Here is a 19,048-nt window from a genome sequence, read left to right as displayed (position 1 = left end):
GAGACTGAGGCACAGAGGGATGGAAGACGAGGGATCAGACAGTACCGTTCCAGCAGGGCCTCTAAGGCATTCTTTCCCAGGTGGGTGAGCTCATGTTGCTGAAGGACCACCTGGTGGGCTAATCGTTCAGGTATATATATCCGTTTGTCAGGCATCACCCACCATCCTTCCTTTCCGCTGGTTCCTCTAGTTTTGGCCCATGAGTTTTCCTCTTGGCTGTATGCTGCAGATGTTGGCAGCAGTTTGGGTGCCAGTAGAACCTTTGAGATGGCCCCAAGATCTCTGGCATGGCATGATCGACTTGCCGCTTTTTGCGTAGCCTGATCTGCTAGTTGGTTTCTTCTGTTTATGGGGTCATTTCTTTTTTTGGTGTCCTTTACAGCGGATGAATGACATCTCTGTGGGCTCCCAGATTGTCTCTATAGATGCCCATGGCGGACTCGTCTGGCTTTTGGATTATGGTGATTTTAGACATGTTGGTTGGTTTCTTGGCCCGGCTCGCAACCCATGTAGGAGGGCTCTCTGATATGTCCGCAGAGCCTCCCGTTCGGCTTGGGAGTTAGAGTTCCATTCTGGTCTTGCGTCTGGGGCTGCGTTCCAGGCCCATTCCTCCGCATCCAGGGTTCCCTCTGGGGCCTGCTCTTGTAGCCATTTTTAGTTTCTGTTATGATCTGCTTTCTTTCTTTAGTATTGAAGAGTGTCAGGAGCAGCTGCTGAATGTCATCCCAAGTCAGCTGGTGGGTCTGGAAGATGAACTCTAGGAGGCCAATCATGGCCTGGGGTTTTTCTGAATGTGGCGGAGCGTGGTGTCGCCAGTTCAGGAGATCCGTTGTACTGACAGGCTGGTGGTACAGGATGGAGTGGCTGGGCTGTAGACCCATCATCATGAACTTGTTGGGGTCCTTGTGTCGCCCAGAGAGGCATCTGGAGGGTAGCCACTGGCTGGGCGGCCTGCAGGGCCGAATGGAGTTTCCACCCCTTGGGCTCCCGGCCCAGAGCCCAGGGCCACCGTGGTGGTACAGGCGGCGGTGGACCGTCTGGAGAGGCAGCTGTGGTGGAGCCGCAGAAGCAGGAGGAACATATGGCAGCGGTAGCACTGGCAGTCCTTCAGGGTTCCCACGAAGGACTGGCCTCGTTGTGTCCTTTCTTTTCATCTTTAACGTCGGGACCACAAGGATCTTACATTGTCCTTGATCATTCACACAGACCTGGACCCATGGAGGCAAGGTCTGGGCGATCGTTAGCCAAGAGTCAATATATGGGATTTGGTCGCGGTGCCCTGGGGGCGTGGTGATTATCCAGTATATGGCCCCGACAGCTGACAGGTCGAGTGTGCCTTCCGGGGGCCATCCCATCCAAAGGCGGGCCACCCTGACTCGCACAACGTGCGCAATTTTTCTGGTGTCAATTTAATTCTAGTTTCCTGAGAAACTCTTTCTGAAATTTTTAATCATGCAGTCCAGAACTGTCGGCCTTGATTTTGAGGCTCCCATTATTATTAGCTGACAGATTTGTGGCCTATAGGTGTGGGTGTGCTCCTGGCACCGAGGACTGTGACCCCAGCATCTCTGTTTTTTCCACCCCTCAAAACTGTGGAGTTCTCAAAAAGCTCGCTGCCTCACTGGGCCTAATACCTATCTGCTTGGCTGCAAGTGCTGCCAGTGAGTCAGGGCTGTAACGTTTGGCAAGTAACCCTGAGACTCCCCTGGGCCTGGATGAGCTCTGGGGGTCCCTGCATAAAGTCTTTTCTATAGCCTGAATTGACAAAATATGAGGCCAGGATGGCTGGCTGGTGGCAGAATAAATGGACCAAAAAGGAGGACCTCAAAGGAGGGTTCCAGCCAGTCCTGGGGTGGGTCCCTCTAGCTCAGGTCTTGTGGTCTTAATTTTAGACAGAAAGGTAGTATTGAGCCTGGTTTATTAACTGCGACAGGATATTCTGGGGGACTGGTGACAAGGTCGTGTCTGAAACTTTTAAAAATAATCTCGTCTTAGTTCCCAAGGGCACAGGGGTCATTTACTCATAGGCTGTTCTACGTCACTTTCCCTCCCTGTGTAGCCACCCGTGCCGGTGTCGCAAACGAGACAAAGGGAGGGTTTTCGCTGAGCCCGCCTGGCCGCTCCCCTCGTGGGGACGAAGGTGCCTCTTAGCTTTGGCGGGTCAGTATAAGCCGCTGACTCCGATCGACACACCGAGGGGCCGATACCACCACGAGCCGTATGAAGTCACCACGGAACTGCAGGTTGGGACTCACTCGAACTCCATAGCAGAATGCCATGGAGCTACAAACTCGAACCTGATCACATGTTTTTCAGGCCGCACACAAATTCTCACACACACACACACACAAACACAGATTACTGCACATTTCCCTCCCTATCACCGGGGTGTCCCTAATCTAACCTAATCTAACGTGATCTCCCTGTCCAGAATACCATCAGATGGGGATCATAACCTGATCTCCCCGTGCAGAATACTATCAGACGGGGAGCATAACCTGATCGCCCCATTCAGAATACTGTCAGGTGGGGAGCGCAACTTGATCTCTCTGACTGGAATACCGTCAGACTGGGAGCCTGGAGGAGGTGATCTATCTCCTCTTCTTCCACTTGGACAGAACCTGAATACCCTACCTAAATATGGATGCTTCCTAGGGCTCCTACCTTGTCCGGCCGTGTTACTTGGTGAGTTGGTCCGTCCTTCCAGAGTCCATTGGGGCATAGCTGTCCAGAGGACTCAATCACCTCCGCGAAGGAGGACCCAGGATACTGTCAGGTGGTGCGCCTCCTCCTTGGCTTTTGGCCTTCCTGACCTCCAGGCGGCTGCTCTGCCGCCCCAGCAGCTCAAGGGCTGATGTGATTGGAATCTCGCTGGAACCTCCAGAAATGTTTCAGCAAAGTGTGTCACATCTCAGTGTTACAGCTTAGTGTTATAGCTCAGTTGTGACAGCAAGCTGGATCCGGGCAAGGGACCAAGCAGCACTCGGAGGGTTGGAGATCTCAGGTTTATTATGCCAGAGGGCCCAGAAAAGTTAACACTCCAAGCTCTGGACCCTGTCTGTAGGTTTACACAGGCTTTTATAGGCTACCAGTCTAGACTTTGCAACATTTTGCAACACCATTTGCAAATAAGGTATAACAAAGGTGACTAATTAGGAACAAGCTTTGTGGAAATGGACCTATCAGGAGTGAGAGAAATGGACAAATCAGGAGTGAGCTCCATGCAGATGAAGCACTACAAATGGACCAATCAGGAGTTAGCTCAGAGAACCAGTAGAATCTAATGGGTAAGTTCCGCTTTCCTAGAAGTAAGCCATTTCAGAGTTTAAATAGCGAGATAATGCCACTGGGCCAGGAAACTGAATTGTGCTGGCAGGAGGGTAGTACCCCTACCTGGGGGTCTTACCGTCTTTTTCATGGGGCTTCCCACCTCATGAAAACACACACGCACATGCACACACGCACGCACGCACGAGCGCACACGGCCTGCCACAGTTAAGTACTTGGTCCTGGTAAGTGGGAGGAGAGGAGAAAAGTAAAAGTGAAGCCTGGAGCAAACTGTTTTCACAAGAATTTATTTTTCAAATCCTGACCCAGGGCAAAGCAGACCCTTAGGAGTCTCCCCGGGCCTCTGATTCGCTAAATGCCCTTATACAGGAGTTATCTGTAAATCTTTCACCTTCTTGTAGCAAATCTTGGCGGGCTGAATGGGAATGCAAATTTGGCAGGGGTAATTAGATGGGAGGGGGAAATTTGGCAGAGGAAACTCAGGAGGAGGGAAATTTGGTGGAGGGAAATTTGGCAGAGGAAACTCAGGAGGAGGGAAATTTGGCGGAGGGAAATTTGGGGAGGGGAAATTTGGCGGAGGAAACCGAGGAGGAGGGAAATTTGGCGGAGGGAAATTTGGCAGAGGGAAATTTGGCAGAGGAAACTCAGGAGGAGGGAAATTTGGCGGAGGGAAATTTGGCGGAGGGAAATTTGGTGGAGGGGAAACCGAGGAGGAGGGAAATTTGGCGGAGGGAAATTTGGCGCAGGGAACCTCTGCCGTGGTATCCTCGGCGGGGTTTAGGTAGGATGGTAGAAAGGGTAGCGGGCGAAATCTACGGGCCTGTGGATCAAAAGAAAGTTTTCTTGTACTAACTGGGCCACAATCACAAGGCCCTTCTCTCCACACTGAACCACATTCCAGGTGGACTCCAGGAACTGGGTCCCCAGTTCACCTCTGCCTGTGACATTAGGAGCATATCACCTCACCCACGCACAGATGAGGACACTGGTCCAGAGATGATAAGGGGCTTCCCAGGGGCACAAGCCCATCCCAGCAAAGCTGGATGGGAGCAGGGGCAGAAAGTCCATTACTCTAGTCAGTGCCTTTCAAGCAGTCAGGATGCCCAGGAAGCCTTAAAATAAGAATTGCTGGCACCCACCTCAAAACTAATTGGGTAGATCTCAGTGGGGCCAGAGAATCAGCCATTTTCTCTAGTTCCCAAGTGGGGAGCCCACTGAGAGAACCACTGCTGTAAGGGATTCCAGAGCCCAGCCTGGAGACCTGGGGCTCTGGTGAGGGGGAGCCAGGGGAGGAGGAATTTCCTCCCCTTAAAGTGATGGCACAGAAGGGAATTGGTCCAAAAGATGTTCCACACCCCACTCCTACAAGTAGCCCCTACAGCCCAGAAGGAGTCATTAACCTTATCACAGGTGATGTCCTTTTGGTCCTTGGACTGGTCCAGAGTGACTGTCCCCACACACTGTTTCACCAGCTAGAAGGGGAGACTCCAGGTCAGACTGGAAGCCCTGAACCATAACCACCCAGCCTCACCACAGGGGCTGCAAGCCTTCCTTTGGACCCTCCGTTCAGGTCCTTGGGAGGCATCCGCCAGTGCCCCCAGCCTCACCCCATTCTCCTTGAAGGCACACTGCTCCGTTGGCTGCTGTGTCCTCCTGGGACACACGGTCTCCTTCACCGTGAAGCTCACAGGCTTTGGGGCATCTGGGTTCTCGTCCTACTCAAGGATCAAAGTGGGGAGACTGGCTCAGGCTCATGCTTCTTTGTGTGACCTGTCTCCCTGCCCCAGCAGGACAGCCCCCTTGACAGCCCGTCCCATGTGCCTGGCCCTGGGCTGGGAGCTGGGTGCAGAGGGGAGGAGGACACAGCCTGGTCCTGGGCTCCCAGGCGCACAGGGAGCAGGGGGGACCTCAGACCGGCTCTCCTGAGGGGCAGCTCCCCCTTAGAGGGGTGAGGGAAGTCAGCGGACACCTGCAGGGAAAGACCTTGTCACTGGAACCTCCAGGCTGAGCACAGCCCTTCCCTGGAAAGGAGACAATGGTGTGCACAGGGGAAGTCACATCCCAGAGCCAGTGACCCCGGCGTATCCCTGGAGCCCCCAGGAGTCCCTGGAGCCTGAGCGGGCTGTCAGGGCTCTGTTCCCACAGCAGAGATGCCAGGCAGAAGGCTTTCACAACGGGAGGGGACCCAGCTCTGGGAGGATTTCTGTGATAGGTGGGATCCCACCTACAGGGAGAGGTGCCTTCCTGACAGGAGGTACAGCACGAGCAAAGGGAGGGACAGTGTGGCTAAGCCTGGCGGGAGACGCCTCCCTTCTCAGCCCCTCCCCGACTCACAGCCTTGGGCGGCAGGTCCAGCTCCAAGAGGCGGTAGAGATTGGGGTCTGAGGACTGCTCATTGAGGCGATCCACAGCTCGAAGCACCGCCTCCCTATAAGCTCAGGGCCTGGCGCTGGCCCAAGGCACCGCTAGTCCCAGCAGCAGTAGCACAGTGGCCAGTGGCCCAGGGAGAGGCTGGCCCTCTGGGTCTCCATGGTCCCCGAGTCTGCCTCCTCCCAGCCCACAGGACCCTCCTTTATGCTCAGCCTGGGCCTGATGCAATTGCTCAAGCAGGAGCTTTCCCCACCTGCCCATCCCTGCCCCCTGCCAGGGTGTGAGCTGGACTTGCCTCAGGCCCCGCTCTTGCCTCAGGGGATTGCTGGGCAGTGGGTGAGGTCTGCCTCCTGTGCAAGGTGAAGAAATGGTTTCTCCATCTCCCTGACAACATCTCAGCCTCTCCTGGCCCCGTGGGGACTTTCATGGGCAGGGTTGCTCCAGAGGGTTGAGTCCTGCAGGAGACAGAGGGAACAGGCTGTGTCCTACACCCTCTCGGCCTCCTCACTGTGACCTCCTCAGAATCAGGGCTGACATCCAACCAGAGAAACAGCAACTCCCCATCTCGGCTCCCACAGCCTCACGAAGTCTCTTCTGACTTGTCCCAAGGTACTCCCTATCCAGGGCTCAAGTTGAGACACCAGGATGGAGCGGCCGGTGTGGGAGGAGGAGGGGGCCCAGCTGGGAAAATGAATGAGTCGATATGTCAGAGCGGCCTAGAGACCGTGATGTCAATTCTAATTCAGTCTCCCATGGAATGGCCCTGTGATCGAAAGCCTGAGTTACCTCTTGGCTTTCTTTGACCTATGGAACTCTGGGCAATCGGATGGGGCACCTCAGAATGTGACAGCCTGGACAGATGCACTGGTTGCACACTCAGCCTTGGAGAAGGAAGGAGAGAGGGGCTTCTGGGGAACCTGGTGTCACAGTCCAGGTGTTGCCCCAGTGGCATCTTCGTCAAGCTGTATCATTTTCCCAAGTCAGAGATGGAAAAGAAGGTGAATACAGTAGAAAATAACTAGCAATACTCACGGTTACTGGGTGTCAGGTCCCCCTGAAATCTTCAGTCTGCTCTCCTGCTTCTGCACCTTTGCGTTTGTTCAGACTTTAGACTGAACTTCCATTCCTCATCCTTCCCTGGGTCCATGGAGTGTCCCCTTTCAGGACTTCAGACTGCAACTGCCTGGATGGGGGTGTGCTGTCCCAGCCTCTAGCATCTGACTTCCCTGGTTTGTCCTCACAGCCTGTCAGAGGCAGAGGTCTTCTCAGGAAAGACCCCATAGCCCTAGTGCCCAGGCAGGTTAGACCCTGACTCCACATCTGGTTCTTGAGAAACCCTCATGCACCCATTACCCCGATAAACTCAGGGAGTAAGCCATGATCCTCCACGGACATCATTCCTTTTCTCTCCCCAGACATCCTTCCTATCCATGAGACACCAAGGAAATGGAAGTGCACCACTGTCCGAAATAGTACCCCAAATATGGGGGAATATCAACAAGCTCTCTGACTGCCCAGTTGATGAGGAAAATGAGACCCATGGGCTACGTCATTCCATCAAGGACCTCCTACTCAAAAAATGACAGACTGGGGACATGGAGTCATGCCCCTCAATGACCCATCACCTGTCCTTTTCACAGGGACAAGGGGTAGGATTCAGGCCCCTACCCCCTGCCCCCTGCCCTCTGCAGGGACCTGCTATGGCAGCCATGGTGCTGTGAAGGCAGGGATTTGGGTCGAGGGTGAGGGTCAGGACCCTCCGCTCAGGGTCAGCTTCCTCTTTCCCATGGACCAATTCAGCTGAAACTAGGAGCTGAAAGAGAACTACGAGGTTAAGTCATCCTGGAAAAGACAGCAGAAGGCATTTAGTGTCTGCAGGCGTGTCTGGGCGCCTACAGGATCGTCACCTGCCAGGACCCACTTATCGGTCAGCACACTAGGCAGCGGTCCTAGCCCCTGAGACATCTAGGGATCCACAGAAAGTTTCACTTTTAATTGTTTAAAATCACAGATGAAAACACTGACATATTGATGAATACATAAGATGAAAAGCAGCTTGGGTTATATTCATGTTTATATGAATGCAGTTGTATAATACAAGTTTTAAGAGTATTCTGTGAATGAAGAGGCCCAGGAAGATAGAAGTGCCAGGGCCCTGAAAGTCCCAGTGTACCCCTGTCTCCCCTGTCAGCATCCTTCCCTGCTCTGGCTGGGTAGGCACAGGGGCAGAGTGACACACAGGAGAACACGGGGGTGCGAATGGGACACAAGGAACCCCCACTCTCGGGCTGAAGCTAGAGAGTCCATGGGGCTGGGGAACAGGACTCGGGATGTGACTGGCACGGGCATCCCTCAGTCGGAGCAGAGCAAGCCTGGAGGCCCCCCACTGTGTCAGCTGCTGACTAGTAAGGACCAGACGCTAAAGGCTCGTGCAGACGGGCCAGTTCTGCTCGCTCAGGACAGAATGACATGTATTTCCCTCCTGCTGTTCTGATGGGGATTCCAAGTGTCTCTCTGGGTCCCTGCTCCGACACACGAGCCAGATCTGTGCCCTGAGATGGACCCAGACTAACTATGGTCTCCTAGACTCCATCAGCCTCCGCCTCAGATTCAGCCCCTATGTGGTACTCGACCTTGTTTTTCAAGCTAAGCCATTGACCATCCTCTCAAATTAGGCTATGTGGGTCCCAATTACAGATAGACAAAGGCCCAGAAAGATCTCTTCTTCTGCCTAGGGCCACACAGGCAGAGGAGCAATGGCTTTCAGATGTCCATACTCCTCAGAATTCTCTTTCTCTGCCCTATTCATGACAATGTGAAGTGCCCTGTCACATATAGGGGCCCCGAAAATGACTCCGGAGACCTCAGAAGAGGGGGTCAAGGGCCACATCAACAAGGACCTTGCCTGATAACAGCCCAGTGTCCCTCCCTGGCACAGCGGGGGTCTGGGGGAAGGAGAAGCCCCTGTGTGTCCCCATTCAAGGCCTCCCCTCTTCCTTACCTCTTGGTTCTCCTCCCCTCACTGCGTGGGACTTCTGTGCCCCCAAATCTCTGAGGCTGCCCCCACTGAGGTCCGTGGCCTCCACATCTGCACAAACACCGGGAAACCACTAGGAGTCATCGCCCCGGGCTCTCGGGCTCCTGTCCTACTCTGAGCACTTTGTAAACTCCTCAGGGCCCCTTGGCTGCCAGCGCTGCCCCGCCCCAACTCCTCTCCCGCACCCCTACCCTGCACACCTCTGCCTCTCCTCTCTCTCAGCTCCACGTCAGGCCCCACACCCGAGCCACCTGGGATGAGCTGGCCGGGCTCCACACAGCTCCACCGCCATCCTAGGCCGGTTCTCTAGAAGCAGGGCCTGAGCTGGGAATTCAGAGTCATGTGATTAATTGAGGGGTGTGGTCAGCAGGAGGGGGAGGAGAGCAGGGTTGTGCAGAGGAAGGAGCTGAGCACAGAGATGCTCCCTGTGAGCCCAGCTTCAGCCTCACCTAGAAAAGCCCAGGAACCAGAATTGCACCCCTGCTTTAGGAGTGACTGAGGCAGGGGCTGGGCTCTGATGTCCCCTCATAGTCAGTCACCAGCCACAGAATGGGGGCAGAGAGGACAAAACCCCCAGGCTTCTCTTGGGGAGGCCTTGAAGCCGGGGAATATGGCACCTGAGAGCCATCAGCATCCATGTCCCACCCTCCTGAAGCAGGATCAGCAATCCTGGGAGACAACTGCAAACAGATGACATCAGCACAGCCCATATCATCCTGATGAGTGAGCCCTCTCTCAGGTTGGACAGTGATGGACCAGCTGTGATGGGCCTGATGTGTAGCATTTGCTGATTTCCATGCTGTAAATTCTTCCACCAAGGCAGATTTCAAGCAACCAAGAGTTTAATGACCAACTCAGAAAATCCTGAAATTTTAACAAGTAGCTCTTGCAGTCTTGTATGCTGTGGCAGAGACACGACACAGTCCCTGGGTTTCCTCTGTGAGGTTTCCTGCCTCACCTGGGGTGATGTAAAGTGAGAAGCATGGGTTCCTCTAACCTGCCTCAAATCAGGCCCACCTGCTCCCCATGAACAGACGAGCCTGACAGATTACAGAGCCCATGCTCTGCGCGGTCCCGCCCGCTGTCCCTCTGACACAGGGGGCTCTGTGTGTTGGTGCAGGTCGGCCCAGGAGCAGAGCTCAGGCCAGCATTCAAGAGGAAGCAGGTGCTCTGGGAGGCGATTTCTTCGAAGCACCAGCAGGAAAATAGAGATGTGAGACCGGGCAGAATCGACATCAGAAGAGGACAAGTCAATAGACAGGTCACTGAAGTGGGGACAGGGGCTCCACCCAGCTGGGGACCTCAGGGAGGGGGGACACATCTGGGAGTGGGCCCCCCAAGGAGTGAGGAACAGAAGAGACGTTTCCACCAATGAGGGAAAAGTCCCAGCGATGGTTGGTTGAGGCTGCTCCCGGGACTGCCGCCTCCCCCGTGATTCCAGTCTGCCCCCCAGCAAAGGTCAGCTACAGAGTGGGGAGTGGGCAGGACAGGGACAGTGTCTGAAACCCCCAGGCAAACAGACATGTGGCCTGTGTGTCACTGTGTGTGTCTCTCACTCAGGCAGAGCCCTTCACCCCGATGAGCAGGAGGCTTGCTTCTAATGGTGCCAATTGTGGTACCATTGGATCCCTGAACACAAGCCCACACCTGAAATCTGAGACCCCACAGAAGAAAGACTGATGTGTCTCAATGCCCAGAGCAAAAGCCAGGAAGGGTGGGCTCTTGCAGAGTTCAGATTGTGAGGGAAGTCGAACAATCTGGACATTTTACCTTCAGGCTGACCCTAGAGCCCGCCAGCAGGAGACAGAGCTGTGTCTCCCCGAGTGATTAACAAGCGACCTGGTCCTCCTGGACTGTCACCTCCATACCAGCAGGAACAGCATCCCCAGCAGCACTGCACACAGACTAGGTCTCCTTAAGCCCCTACTGGGTGGAGGAGGAGGAGGGCGGGGGAGTGTGAAGGGCATGGGGTTCCTGGGAATGGAGCCCTGTCCTTTCCCTCCCGGCCCTGCTGCCTCTCCCCGCCATCCTGGAAGGAACAGCTGCCACACCCATCTCTGTGTTCAAAAAGTGAGCACGCACGCACACACACACACACACACACACACACACAAGAGGGCAATGGGGGTTAAGGACCACTGGTAAGAGTAGGACAAGAGATAGGTGAATTTGAAATTCATAAGAATTTATTTTCCAGAGTTTGAACAACTGAGCCAGAGTTAGGTGATCATTAGGACTCTACCCTGGGCGAATTTTATCACCAACGTATCCGATTACTTTCCCAATCGCATCTCGAACCCTGTTCACACGCTTACGGATGGAATCACGAATCCGGCCAAATAACCCGACACTTTGCAGCTGTGAAGCAGAAAAAAACAGGATTCTTGTGAGGATTGACTTAGGGACAAGACCAGATCCCTCCCCACCTGAAAATCTTCCATCTTGGAACACCGAAGGAGAGTTAAGGCACCATTTGACCTCCTTGTCTGTGTCATTTGGAGCACGTGGTTGAATCATCACTCCCACAGACAGATGAGGACCAAGGTCCAGAGATGACAGGGGGCTTCCCAGGGGCACAAACCCATCTCAGAAAAGCTGGACGGGAGCAGGGGCAGAAAGGTCCTGTCTCTAGTCACTGCCTCTCAAGCTTCAGCACACTCAGAAATCCCTCAGAAGGGCTCTTAGAATAGAAATTACTGGGCTCCAACACAGACAATGCTTCCGTAGGTCTGAGTCATGCCTGAGAATCAGCCTTTTTCTCTAGTTGCCAAGAGGGGAGCCCAATGAGAGAACCACTGCTCTAAGGGATTGCAGAGCCCGGCCTGGAGACCTGGGGCTCGGATGAGGGCGAGCCAGGGGAGGAGGGCTCTCCTGTCGCTACAGGGATGGCACAGAGGGGAATTGGCCCAAAGGCTGTTCCACACACCACCTCCAACAATAGCTCCTACAGCCCAGAAGGGGTCACTCACCTCATTACATGTTATATCGAAGTTGTCTCTGAGCTGGTACAGGTTGACTGTCCCCAAACACTGTTTCACCACCTGGAAGGGGAGACTCCAGGTCAGACTGGAACCCCTGAGCCATAAACACCCTTCCTCACCCCAGGGGCTGCTAACCACCACGCGCCCCAAGCCTTCTGTTCGGGTCTTGGGAGGCATCCACCAGCGCCCTAAGCCCCCAGCCTCACCCCATTCTCCTTGAAGTCACACTGCTCCGGAGGCAGCTGTGTCCTCCTGGGACACACGGTCTCCTTCACCGTGAAGCTCACAGGCTTCGGGGCATCTAGGTCCTCGTCCTGCTGAAGGATCAAAGTGGGGAGACTGGATCAGGCTCATGCTTCTATGTGTGACATATCCCCCTGCCCCCAGGAGGACAAGCCCCTTTGAGAGCCTGTCCATGTGCCTGGCCCTGGGCTGGGAGCTGGGTGCAGAGGAGAGGAGGTCACAGCCTGGTCCTGGGCTCCCAGGCACACAGGGAGCAGGAGAGGACCTCAGACCGGCTCTCCTGTGGGGCAGATCCCCTTGGAGGGGCTGAGGGAAGTCATGGGACACCTGCAGGGAAAGATCTTGTCACTGGAACACCCCAGGCTGAGCACAGCCCTTCCCTGGTGGGGAGACAATGGGGTGCACAGGGGATTGGAAGCAGGGAAGTCACATCCCAAAGCGAGTGACCCCAGCGTATCCCTGGAGCCCCCAGGAGTCCCTAGAGCCTGAGTGGACTGTCAGGGCTCTGTTCCCACAGCACAGATGCCAGGCAGAAGGCTCTCACAACGGGAGGGGACCCAGCTCTGGGAGGATTTCTGTAGAGTGGGATCCCACTTAGAGGGAGAGGTGCCTTCCTGACAGGAGGTACAGCGCGAGCAAAGGGAGGGACAGTGTGGCCAAGCCTGGCGGGAGACGCCTCCCTCCCCAGCCCCTCCCCGACTCACAGCCTTGGGCGGCAGGTCCAGCTCCAGGAGGCGGTAGAGATTGGGGTCTGAGGACTGCTCATTGAGGCGATCCACAGCTCGAAGCACCGCCTCCCTATAGCTCAGGGCCTGGGCGCTTGCCCAAGGCACCACTAGTCCCAGCAGCAGTAGCCACAGTGGCCAGCGGCCCAGGGAGAGGCTGGCCCTCTGGGTCTCCATGGTCCCCGAGTCTGCCTCCTCCCAGCCCACAGGACCCTCCTTTATGCTCAGCCTGGGCCTGATGCAATAGCTCAAGCAGGAGCCTTCCCCACCTGCCCCATCCCTGCCCCCGGCCAGGGTGTGAGCTGGACTTGCCTCAGGCCCCGCTCTTGCCTCAGGGGATTGCTGGGCAGTGGGTGAGGTCTGCCTCCTGTGCAAGGTGAAGAAATGGTTTCTCCATCTCTCTGACAACATCTTGGCCTCTCCTGGGCCCCATGGGGAGTTTTTTGGGCAGGGTTACTCCAGAAGGATGAATCCTCCAGGAGACGGAGGGAGCAGGCTGTGTCCTACACCCTCTCGGCCTCCTCATTGTGACCTCCTCTGAATCAGGCTGAAAGAGTGTATTCACCACACAACCTCCAGCTCCTGGGCCTCCTGGTCCCCAACAGGCACTCAGTTAACATATGATGAATAGATGGCAGGACCACCCCCATCTAGTGCCTTTCACACCCATCCACTCCCTAGGCAGACATCAGGGCCACACCGTCCTATTCTGCGGACCCAGCCCTCAGCCAGTCAGGGCATCTCCTCCACTGTCCCCTCTTCTAGATTCTTCTCCTTTGCCTTCTTCACTCTAAAAATGTCCTGTCCCAGCCCCTTCCAGATGCACACTGTTCCCCTTACCCAGACAGCCAGTAAGAGAAGGCTCATCTACACTCTGACCCCACTATTTGTCCTCTTTCAACTCAAGGTCCATGCCTGCTTAACAGCTTTCGAATGATACAACGGCCATGCTGAAGCCTTGTCCTTGCCTTCACAGGTGCCAGGGACCCGTCTGTCTACTGAAACTGCCCCCTCCCCCATTCTCCCCTGGGACCACCTTCCTGGGTCCACTTCCTGGCCTCCCGGGTGCCTCCTGCTCTGTCTAATCTAAGTACTCAACTTTTAATAAAACTTTTACTGCAGGGCTTGCACACGTGATCTGTACAGCTTCTCAAAGCAGTTCTCATGCATTCTGGGCACATCCCTTCCTCAGATACTAGTTATCAGGGACACACATCACTGGTCTGTGTGTCCGAGGCAACACTCCTGTGAACACCCCTGGTTGTCAGCACAGGGCTGTCTGGAGCTGTTGGCTAGGAGCCCTCACGGGAGCCCTGAGCTGAGAGCCTGGGAACCCCCACCTGCTCCTTCCTCTGAGGGCCCTCCCTGTCCCCACTGTCACCCCTGCCCTGTCCTACCACCACCCCATCTCCTCTGAAGTGTAGCCACAACCTCCAGACTCCACCTTTTCTGGTTCCAGGCTCTTCCCACACCACAGCCCAGTGTTCCCTGCCATTGTCCAGGGGTCCATCAAACCTCCCGCCTTGAGTCAGGGGCTCAGGGTCTGGATCAGGTTGTCCTCAGGTGCTCACCTGCAAAACCCTGTGTCAGGCCGCCACGTCCACCCCAACCTCTCAGGCCCCTCGGAACCTCTGCTCTTCTCATATCGCTACACCTGATCCCTCTGACTGCCGTGACTTTTCGTTTTGTGAAGCCTTATCTGACCTTCAACCAGAGAAACAGCAACTCCCCATCTTAGCTCCCACAGCCTCACAAAGTCTCTTCTGACTTGTCCCCAAGGTACTCCCTCTCCAGGGCTCAGGTTGAGACACCAGGATGGAGTGGCCAGAGAGGGAGGAGGAGGGGGTCCAGCTGGGAAAGTGAATGAGCCGATGTGTTAGAGGATCCCAGAGACCAGATGCCAATTCTAATCCAGTGTCCCATGGAATGGCCCTGAGACTGAAGGCCTGGGATAGGCCATGGCCACCTGTGACCTGGGGACTCTGGGCAACGGAATGGGGCACCTCAGAAGGTAACAGCCTGGTCGGATGTGCTGGTTTCGCACTCACCCTTCGAGAAGGAAGGAGAGAGGGGCTTCTGTGCAACCTGGTGTCACAGTCCGGGTGTTGCCCCAGTGGCCTCTTGGTCAAGCTGTATCCTTTTCCCAAGAAGGAGGAAGAAAAGGAGGTGATTGCAGTAGAAAATAACTAGCAAAACCCACGGTGACCGGGTATCAGATCCCCTTGAAATCCTCTCTGTGCTTTCCTGCCTCTGCACCTTTGCGTTTGCTCAGACTTTAGACCGCAGTCTGGGTCCTTGGAATGTTGCCTGTCAGGTCCTCAGACTACAACTGCCTGGATGGGGGGTGTGCTGTCCCTGCCTCTAGCATCTGACTTTCCTGGTTTGTCCTCACAGCCTGTCAGAGCAGACGTGTTCTCAGGAAAGGCCCCTCTGCCCTTGTCCCCAGGTTGGTTGGCCCCTGACTCCACATCTGATCCTTGAGAAACCCTCATGCACCCGTCGTGCTAAGAACCTCAGGAAATGAGCCATGATCTGCACGGCCCGGCTCCTTTTCTCCTCCCAACCATCCTTCCTGTCTGTGAGACTGCAGAGACCCCAAAGCAATGGAACTGGACCTGAACCCCAAACTGTGTCCCTAACCTTGGAAATCTCCACCAGCTCGGACTGCCCATTTGATGAGGAAAATGAGACCCATGGGCTACGTCATTCCATCAAGGACCTCCTACTCAAAAAATGACAGACTGGGGACATGGAGTCATGCCCCTCGATGACCCACCACCTGTCCTTTTCACAGGGACAAGGGGTAGGATTCAGCCCCTACCCCCTGCCCTCTGCAGGGACCTGCGATGGCAGCCATGGTGCTGTGAAGGCAGGGATTTGGGTCGAGGGTGAGGGTCAGGACCCTCCGCTCAGGGTCAGCTTCCTCTTTCCCATGGACCAATTCAGCTGAAACTAGGAGCTGAAAGAGAACCACGAGGTTAAGTCATCCTGGAAAAGACAGTAGAAGGCATTTAGTGTCTGCAAGCGTGACTGGGCGCCTACAGGATCGTCACCTGCCAGGACCCACTTATCGGTCAGCACACTAGGCAGCGTTCCTAGCCCCTGAGACACCTAGGGATGCACAGAAAGTTTTACTTTTAATTGTTTTAAATCACAGATGAAAACACTGACATATTGATGAATACATAAGATGAAAAGCAGCTTGGGTTATATTCATGTTTATATGAATGCAGTTGTATAATACAAGTTTTAAGAGTATTCTGTGAATGAAGAGGCCCAGGAAGATAGAAGTGCCAGGGCCCTGAAAGTCCCAGTGTACCCCTGTCTCCCCTGTCAGCATCCTTCCCTGCTCTGGCTGGGTAGGCACAGGGGCAGAGTGACACACAGGAGAACACGGGGTGCGAATGGGACACAAGGAACCCCCAATCTCGGGCGGAAGCTAGAGAGTCCATGGGGCTGGGGAACAGGACTCGGGATGTGACTGGCACGGGCATCCCTCAGTCGGAGCAGAGCAAGCCTGGCTGCCCCCCCACTGTGTCAGCTGCTGACTAGTAAGGACCAGACGCAAAAGGCTCGTGCAGACGGGCCAGTTCTGCTCGCTCAGGACAGAATGACATGTATTTCCCTCCTGCTGCTCTGATGGGGATTCCAAGTGTCTGTCTGGGTCCCTGCTCCAACACACGAGCCAGATCTGTGCCCTGAGATGGACCCAGACTAACTATGGTCTCCTAGACTCCATCAGCCTCCGCCTCAGATTCAGCCCCTGTGTGGTACTCGACCTTGTTTCTCGAGCTAAGCCATTGACCATCCTCTCAAATTAGGCTATGTGGGTCCCAATTACAGATAGACAAAGGCCCAGAAAGATCTCTTCTTCTGCCTAGGGCCACACAGGCAGAGGAGCAATGGCTTTCAGATGTCCATACTCCTCAGAATTCTCTTTCTCTGCCCTATTCATGACAATGTGAAGTGCCCTGTCACATATAGGGGCCCCGAAAATGACTCCGGAGACCTCAGAAGAGGGGGTCAAGGGCCACATCAACAAGGACCTTGCCTGATAACAGCCCAGTGTCCCTCCCTGGCACAGCGGGGGTCTGGGGGAAGGAGAAGCCCCTGTGTGTCCCCATGCATGGCCTCCCCTCTTCCTTACCTCTTGCTTCTCCTCCCCTCACTGCGTGGGACTTCTGTGCCCCCAAATCTCTGAGGCTGCCCCCACTGAGGTCCGTGGCCTCCACATGTGCACAAACACCGGGAAACCACTAGGAGTCATCGCCCCGGGCTCTCGGCCTCCTGTCCTACTCTGAGCACTTTGTAAACTCCTCAGGGCCCCTTGGCTGCCAGCGCTGCCCCGCCCCAACTCCTCTCCCGCACCCCTACCCTGCACACCTCTGCCTCTCCTCTCTCTCAGCTCCACGTCAGGCCCCACACCCGAGCCACCTGGGATGAGCTGGCCGGGCTCCACACAGCTCCACCGCCATCCTAGGCCGGTTCTCTAGAAGCAGGGCCTGAGCTGGGAATTCAGAGTCATGTGATTAATTGAGGGGTGTGGTCAGCAGGAGGGGGAGGAGAGCAGGGTTGTGCAGAGGAAGGAGCTGAGCACAGAGATGCTCCCTGTGAGCCCAGCTTCAGCCTCACCTAGAAAAGCCCAGGAACCAGAATTGCACCCCTGCTTTAGGAGTGACTGAGGCAGGGGCTGGGCTCTGATGTCCCCTCATAGTCAGTCACCAGCCACAGAATGGGGGCAGAGAGGACAAAACCCCCAGGCTTCTCTTGGGGAGGCCTTGAAGCCGGGGAATATGGCACCTGAGAGCCATCAGCATCCATGTCCCACCCTCCTGAAGCAGGATCAGCAATCCTGGGAGACAACTGCAAACAGATGACATCAGCACAGCCCATATCATCCTGATGAGTGAGCCCTCTCTCAGGTTGGACAGTGATGGACCAGCTGTGATGGGCCTGATGTGTAGCATTTGCTGATTTCCATGCTGTAAATTCTTCCACCAAGGCAGATTTCAAGCAACCAAGAGTTTAATGACCAACTCAGAAAATCCTGAAATTTTAACAAGTAGCTCTTGCAGTCTTGTATGCTGTGGCAGAGACACGACACAGTCCCTGGGTTTCCTCTGTGAGGTTTCCTGCCTCACCTGGGGTGACGTAGAGTGAGAAGCATGGGTTCCTCTAACCTGCCTGAAATCAGCCCCACCTGCTCCCCAAGAACAGACGAGCCTGACAGATTACAGAGCCCATGCTCTGCGCGGTCCCGCCCGCTGTCCCTCTGACACAGGGGGCTCTGTGTGTTGGTGCAGGTCGGCCCAGGAGCAGAGCTCAGGCCAGCATTCAAGAGGAAGCAGGTGCTCTGGGAGGCGATTTCTTCGAAGCACCAGCAGAAAAATAGGGAAGTGAGACCGGGCAGAATCGACATCAGAAGAGGACAAGTCAATAGACAGGTCAGTGAAGTGGGGACAGGGGCTCCACCCAGCTGGGGACCTCAGGGAGGGGGGACACATCTGGGAGTGGGCCCCCCAAGGAGTGAGGAACAGAAGAGACGTTTCCACCAATGAGGGAAAAGTCCCAGCGATGGTTGGTTGAGGCTGCTCCCGGGACTGCCGCCTCCCCCGTGATTCCAGTCTGCCCCCCAGCAAAGGTCAGCCACAGAGTGGGGAGTGGGCAGGACAGGGACAGTGTCTGAAACCCCCAGGCAAACAGACATGTGGCCTGTGTGTCACTGTGTGTGTCTCTCACTCAGGCAGAGCCCTTCACCCCGATGAACAGGAGGCTTGCTTCTAATGGTGCCAATTGTGGTACCATTTGATTCTTGAACACAAGCCCACACCTGAAATCTGAGACCCCGCAGAAGAAAGACTGATGTGTCTCAATGCCCAGAGCAAAAGCCAGGAAGGGTGGGCTCTTGCAGAGTTCAGATTGTGAGGGAAGTCGAACAATCTGGACATTGTACCTGCAGGCTGACCCTAGAGCCCGCCAGCAGGAAACTGAGCTGTGTCTCCCTGACTGATTAACAAGTGGCCTGGTCCTCCTGGACTGTCACCTCCATACCAGCAGGAACAGCATCCTAAGCAGCCCTGCACACAGACAAAGTCTCCTTAAGACCCTACTGGATGGAGAAGGAGGAGGGCGGGGGAGTGTGAAGGGCATGGGGTTCCTGGGAATGGAGCCCTGTCCTGTCCCTTCCGGCCCTGCTGCCTCCCCCCGCCATCCTGGAAGGAACAGCTGCCACACCCATCTCTGCGTTCACGGAAGTGACCACATTCACAGACACACACACGCAAACACACCCACACACAACCTCGGCCTCCCAGCGTTTAGGACCTGGTGACAGTAAGTGGGAGATACCGGAGGAAGTTGTTTTCAGAACAATTTATTTCAGAATCTGAAACACTGAGCCAGAA

The 19,048-nt window shown here is 55.3% G+C and overlaps 1 protein-coding gene, 1 long non-coding RNA gene and 1 pseudogene across 7 annotated transcripts; all 3 read right to left on the bottom strand.

Annotated features, from left to right (window-relative positions):
• Positions 1 to 4,065: 4,065 nt before the first annotated feature.
• LOC116657312 lies at positions 4,066 to 5,819 on the bottom strand (annotated as a pseudogene).
• A 249-nt stretch (positions 5,820 to 6,068) lies between these two features.
• LOC116657167 lies at positions 6,069 to 9,000 on the bottom strand. Its single transcript, XR_004312184.1, has 3 exons — positions 8,896 to 9,000; positions 6,691 to 6,902; positions 6,069 to 6,113 (listed from the first exon to the last, which is right to left on the bottom strand). It is a non-coding gene; the product is annotated as an uncharacterized LOC116657167 (long non-coding RNA).
• Positions 9,001 to 10,894: 1,894 nt separating this feature from the next.
• Positions 10,895 to 17,151, bottom strand: LOC116657162 (antibacterial peptide PMAP-23-like). Of its 6 annotated transcripts, none has more exons than XM_032458609.1 (6): positions 17,028 to 17,151; positions 15,486 to 15,603; positions 14,693 to 14,781; positions 11,883 to 11,993; positions 11,665 to 11,736; positions 10,895 to 11,053 (listed from the first exon to the last, which is right to left on the bottom strand). In XM_032458609.1, the coding sequence occupies exons 2-6, from the start codon at positions 15,499 to 15,501 to the stop codon at positions 10,934 to 10,936; spliced, it is 408 nt and encodes a 135-aa protein (XP_032314500.1). In that variant the 5' UTR covers positions 15,502 to 15,603; positions 17,028 to 17,151; the 3' UTR covers positions 10,895 to 10,933. The 6 variants fall into 6 exon arrangements, with proteins under 6 accessions (XP_032314500.1, XP_032314503.1, XP_032314501.1 ...); XM_032458612.1 differs by having other exon boundaries at positions 11,883 to 11,990; XM_032458610.1 differs by having other exon boundaries at positions 17,019 to 17,145.
• Positions 17,152 to 19,048: the final 1,897 nt, after the last annotated feature.

The sequence above is a fragment of the Camelus ferus genome, chromosome 17 (genome assembly GCF_009834535.1).
Source record: "Camelus ferus isolate YT-003-E chromosome 17, BCGSAC_Cfer_1.0, whole genome shotgun sequence".
NCBI lineage: Eukaryota > Metazoa > Chordata > Mammalia > Artiodactyla > Camelidae > Camelus > Camelus ferus.
Note: the sequence above shows the minus strand (reverse complement) of the source record. Positions and strands in the feature narration are given on the sequence as shown.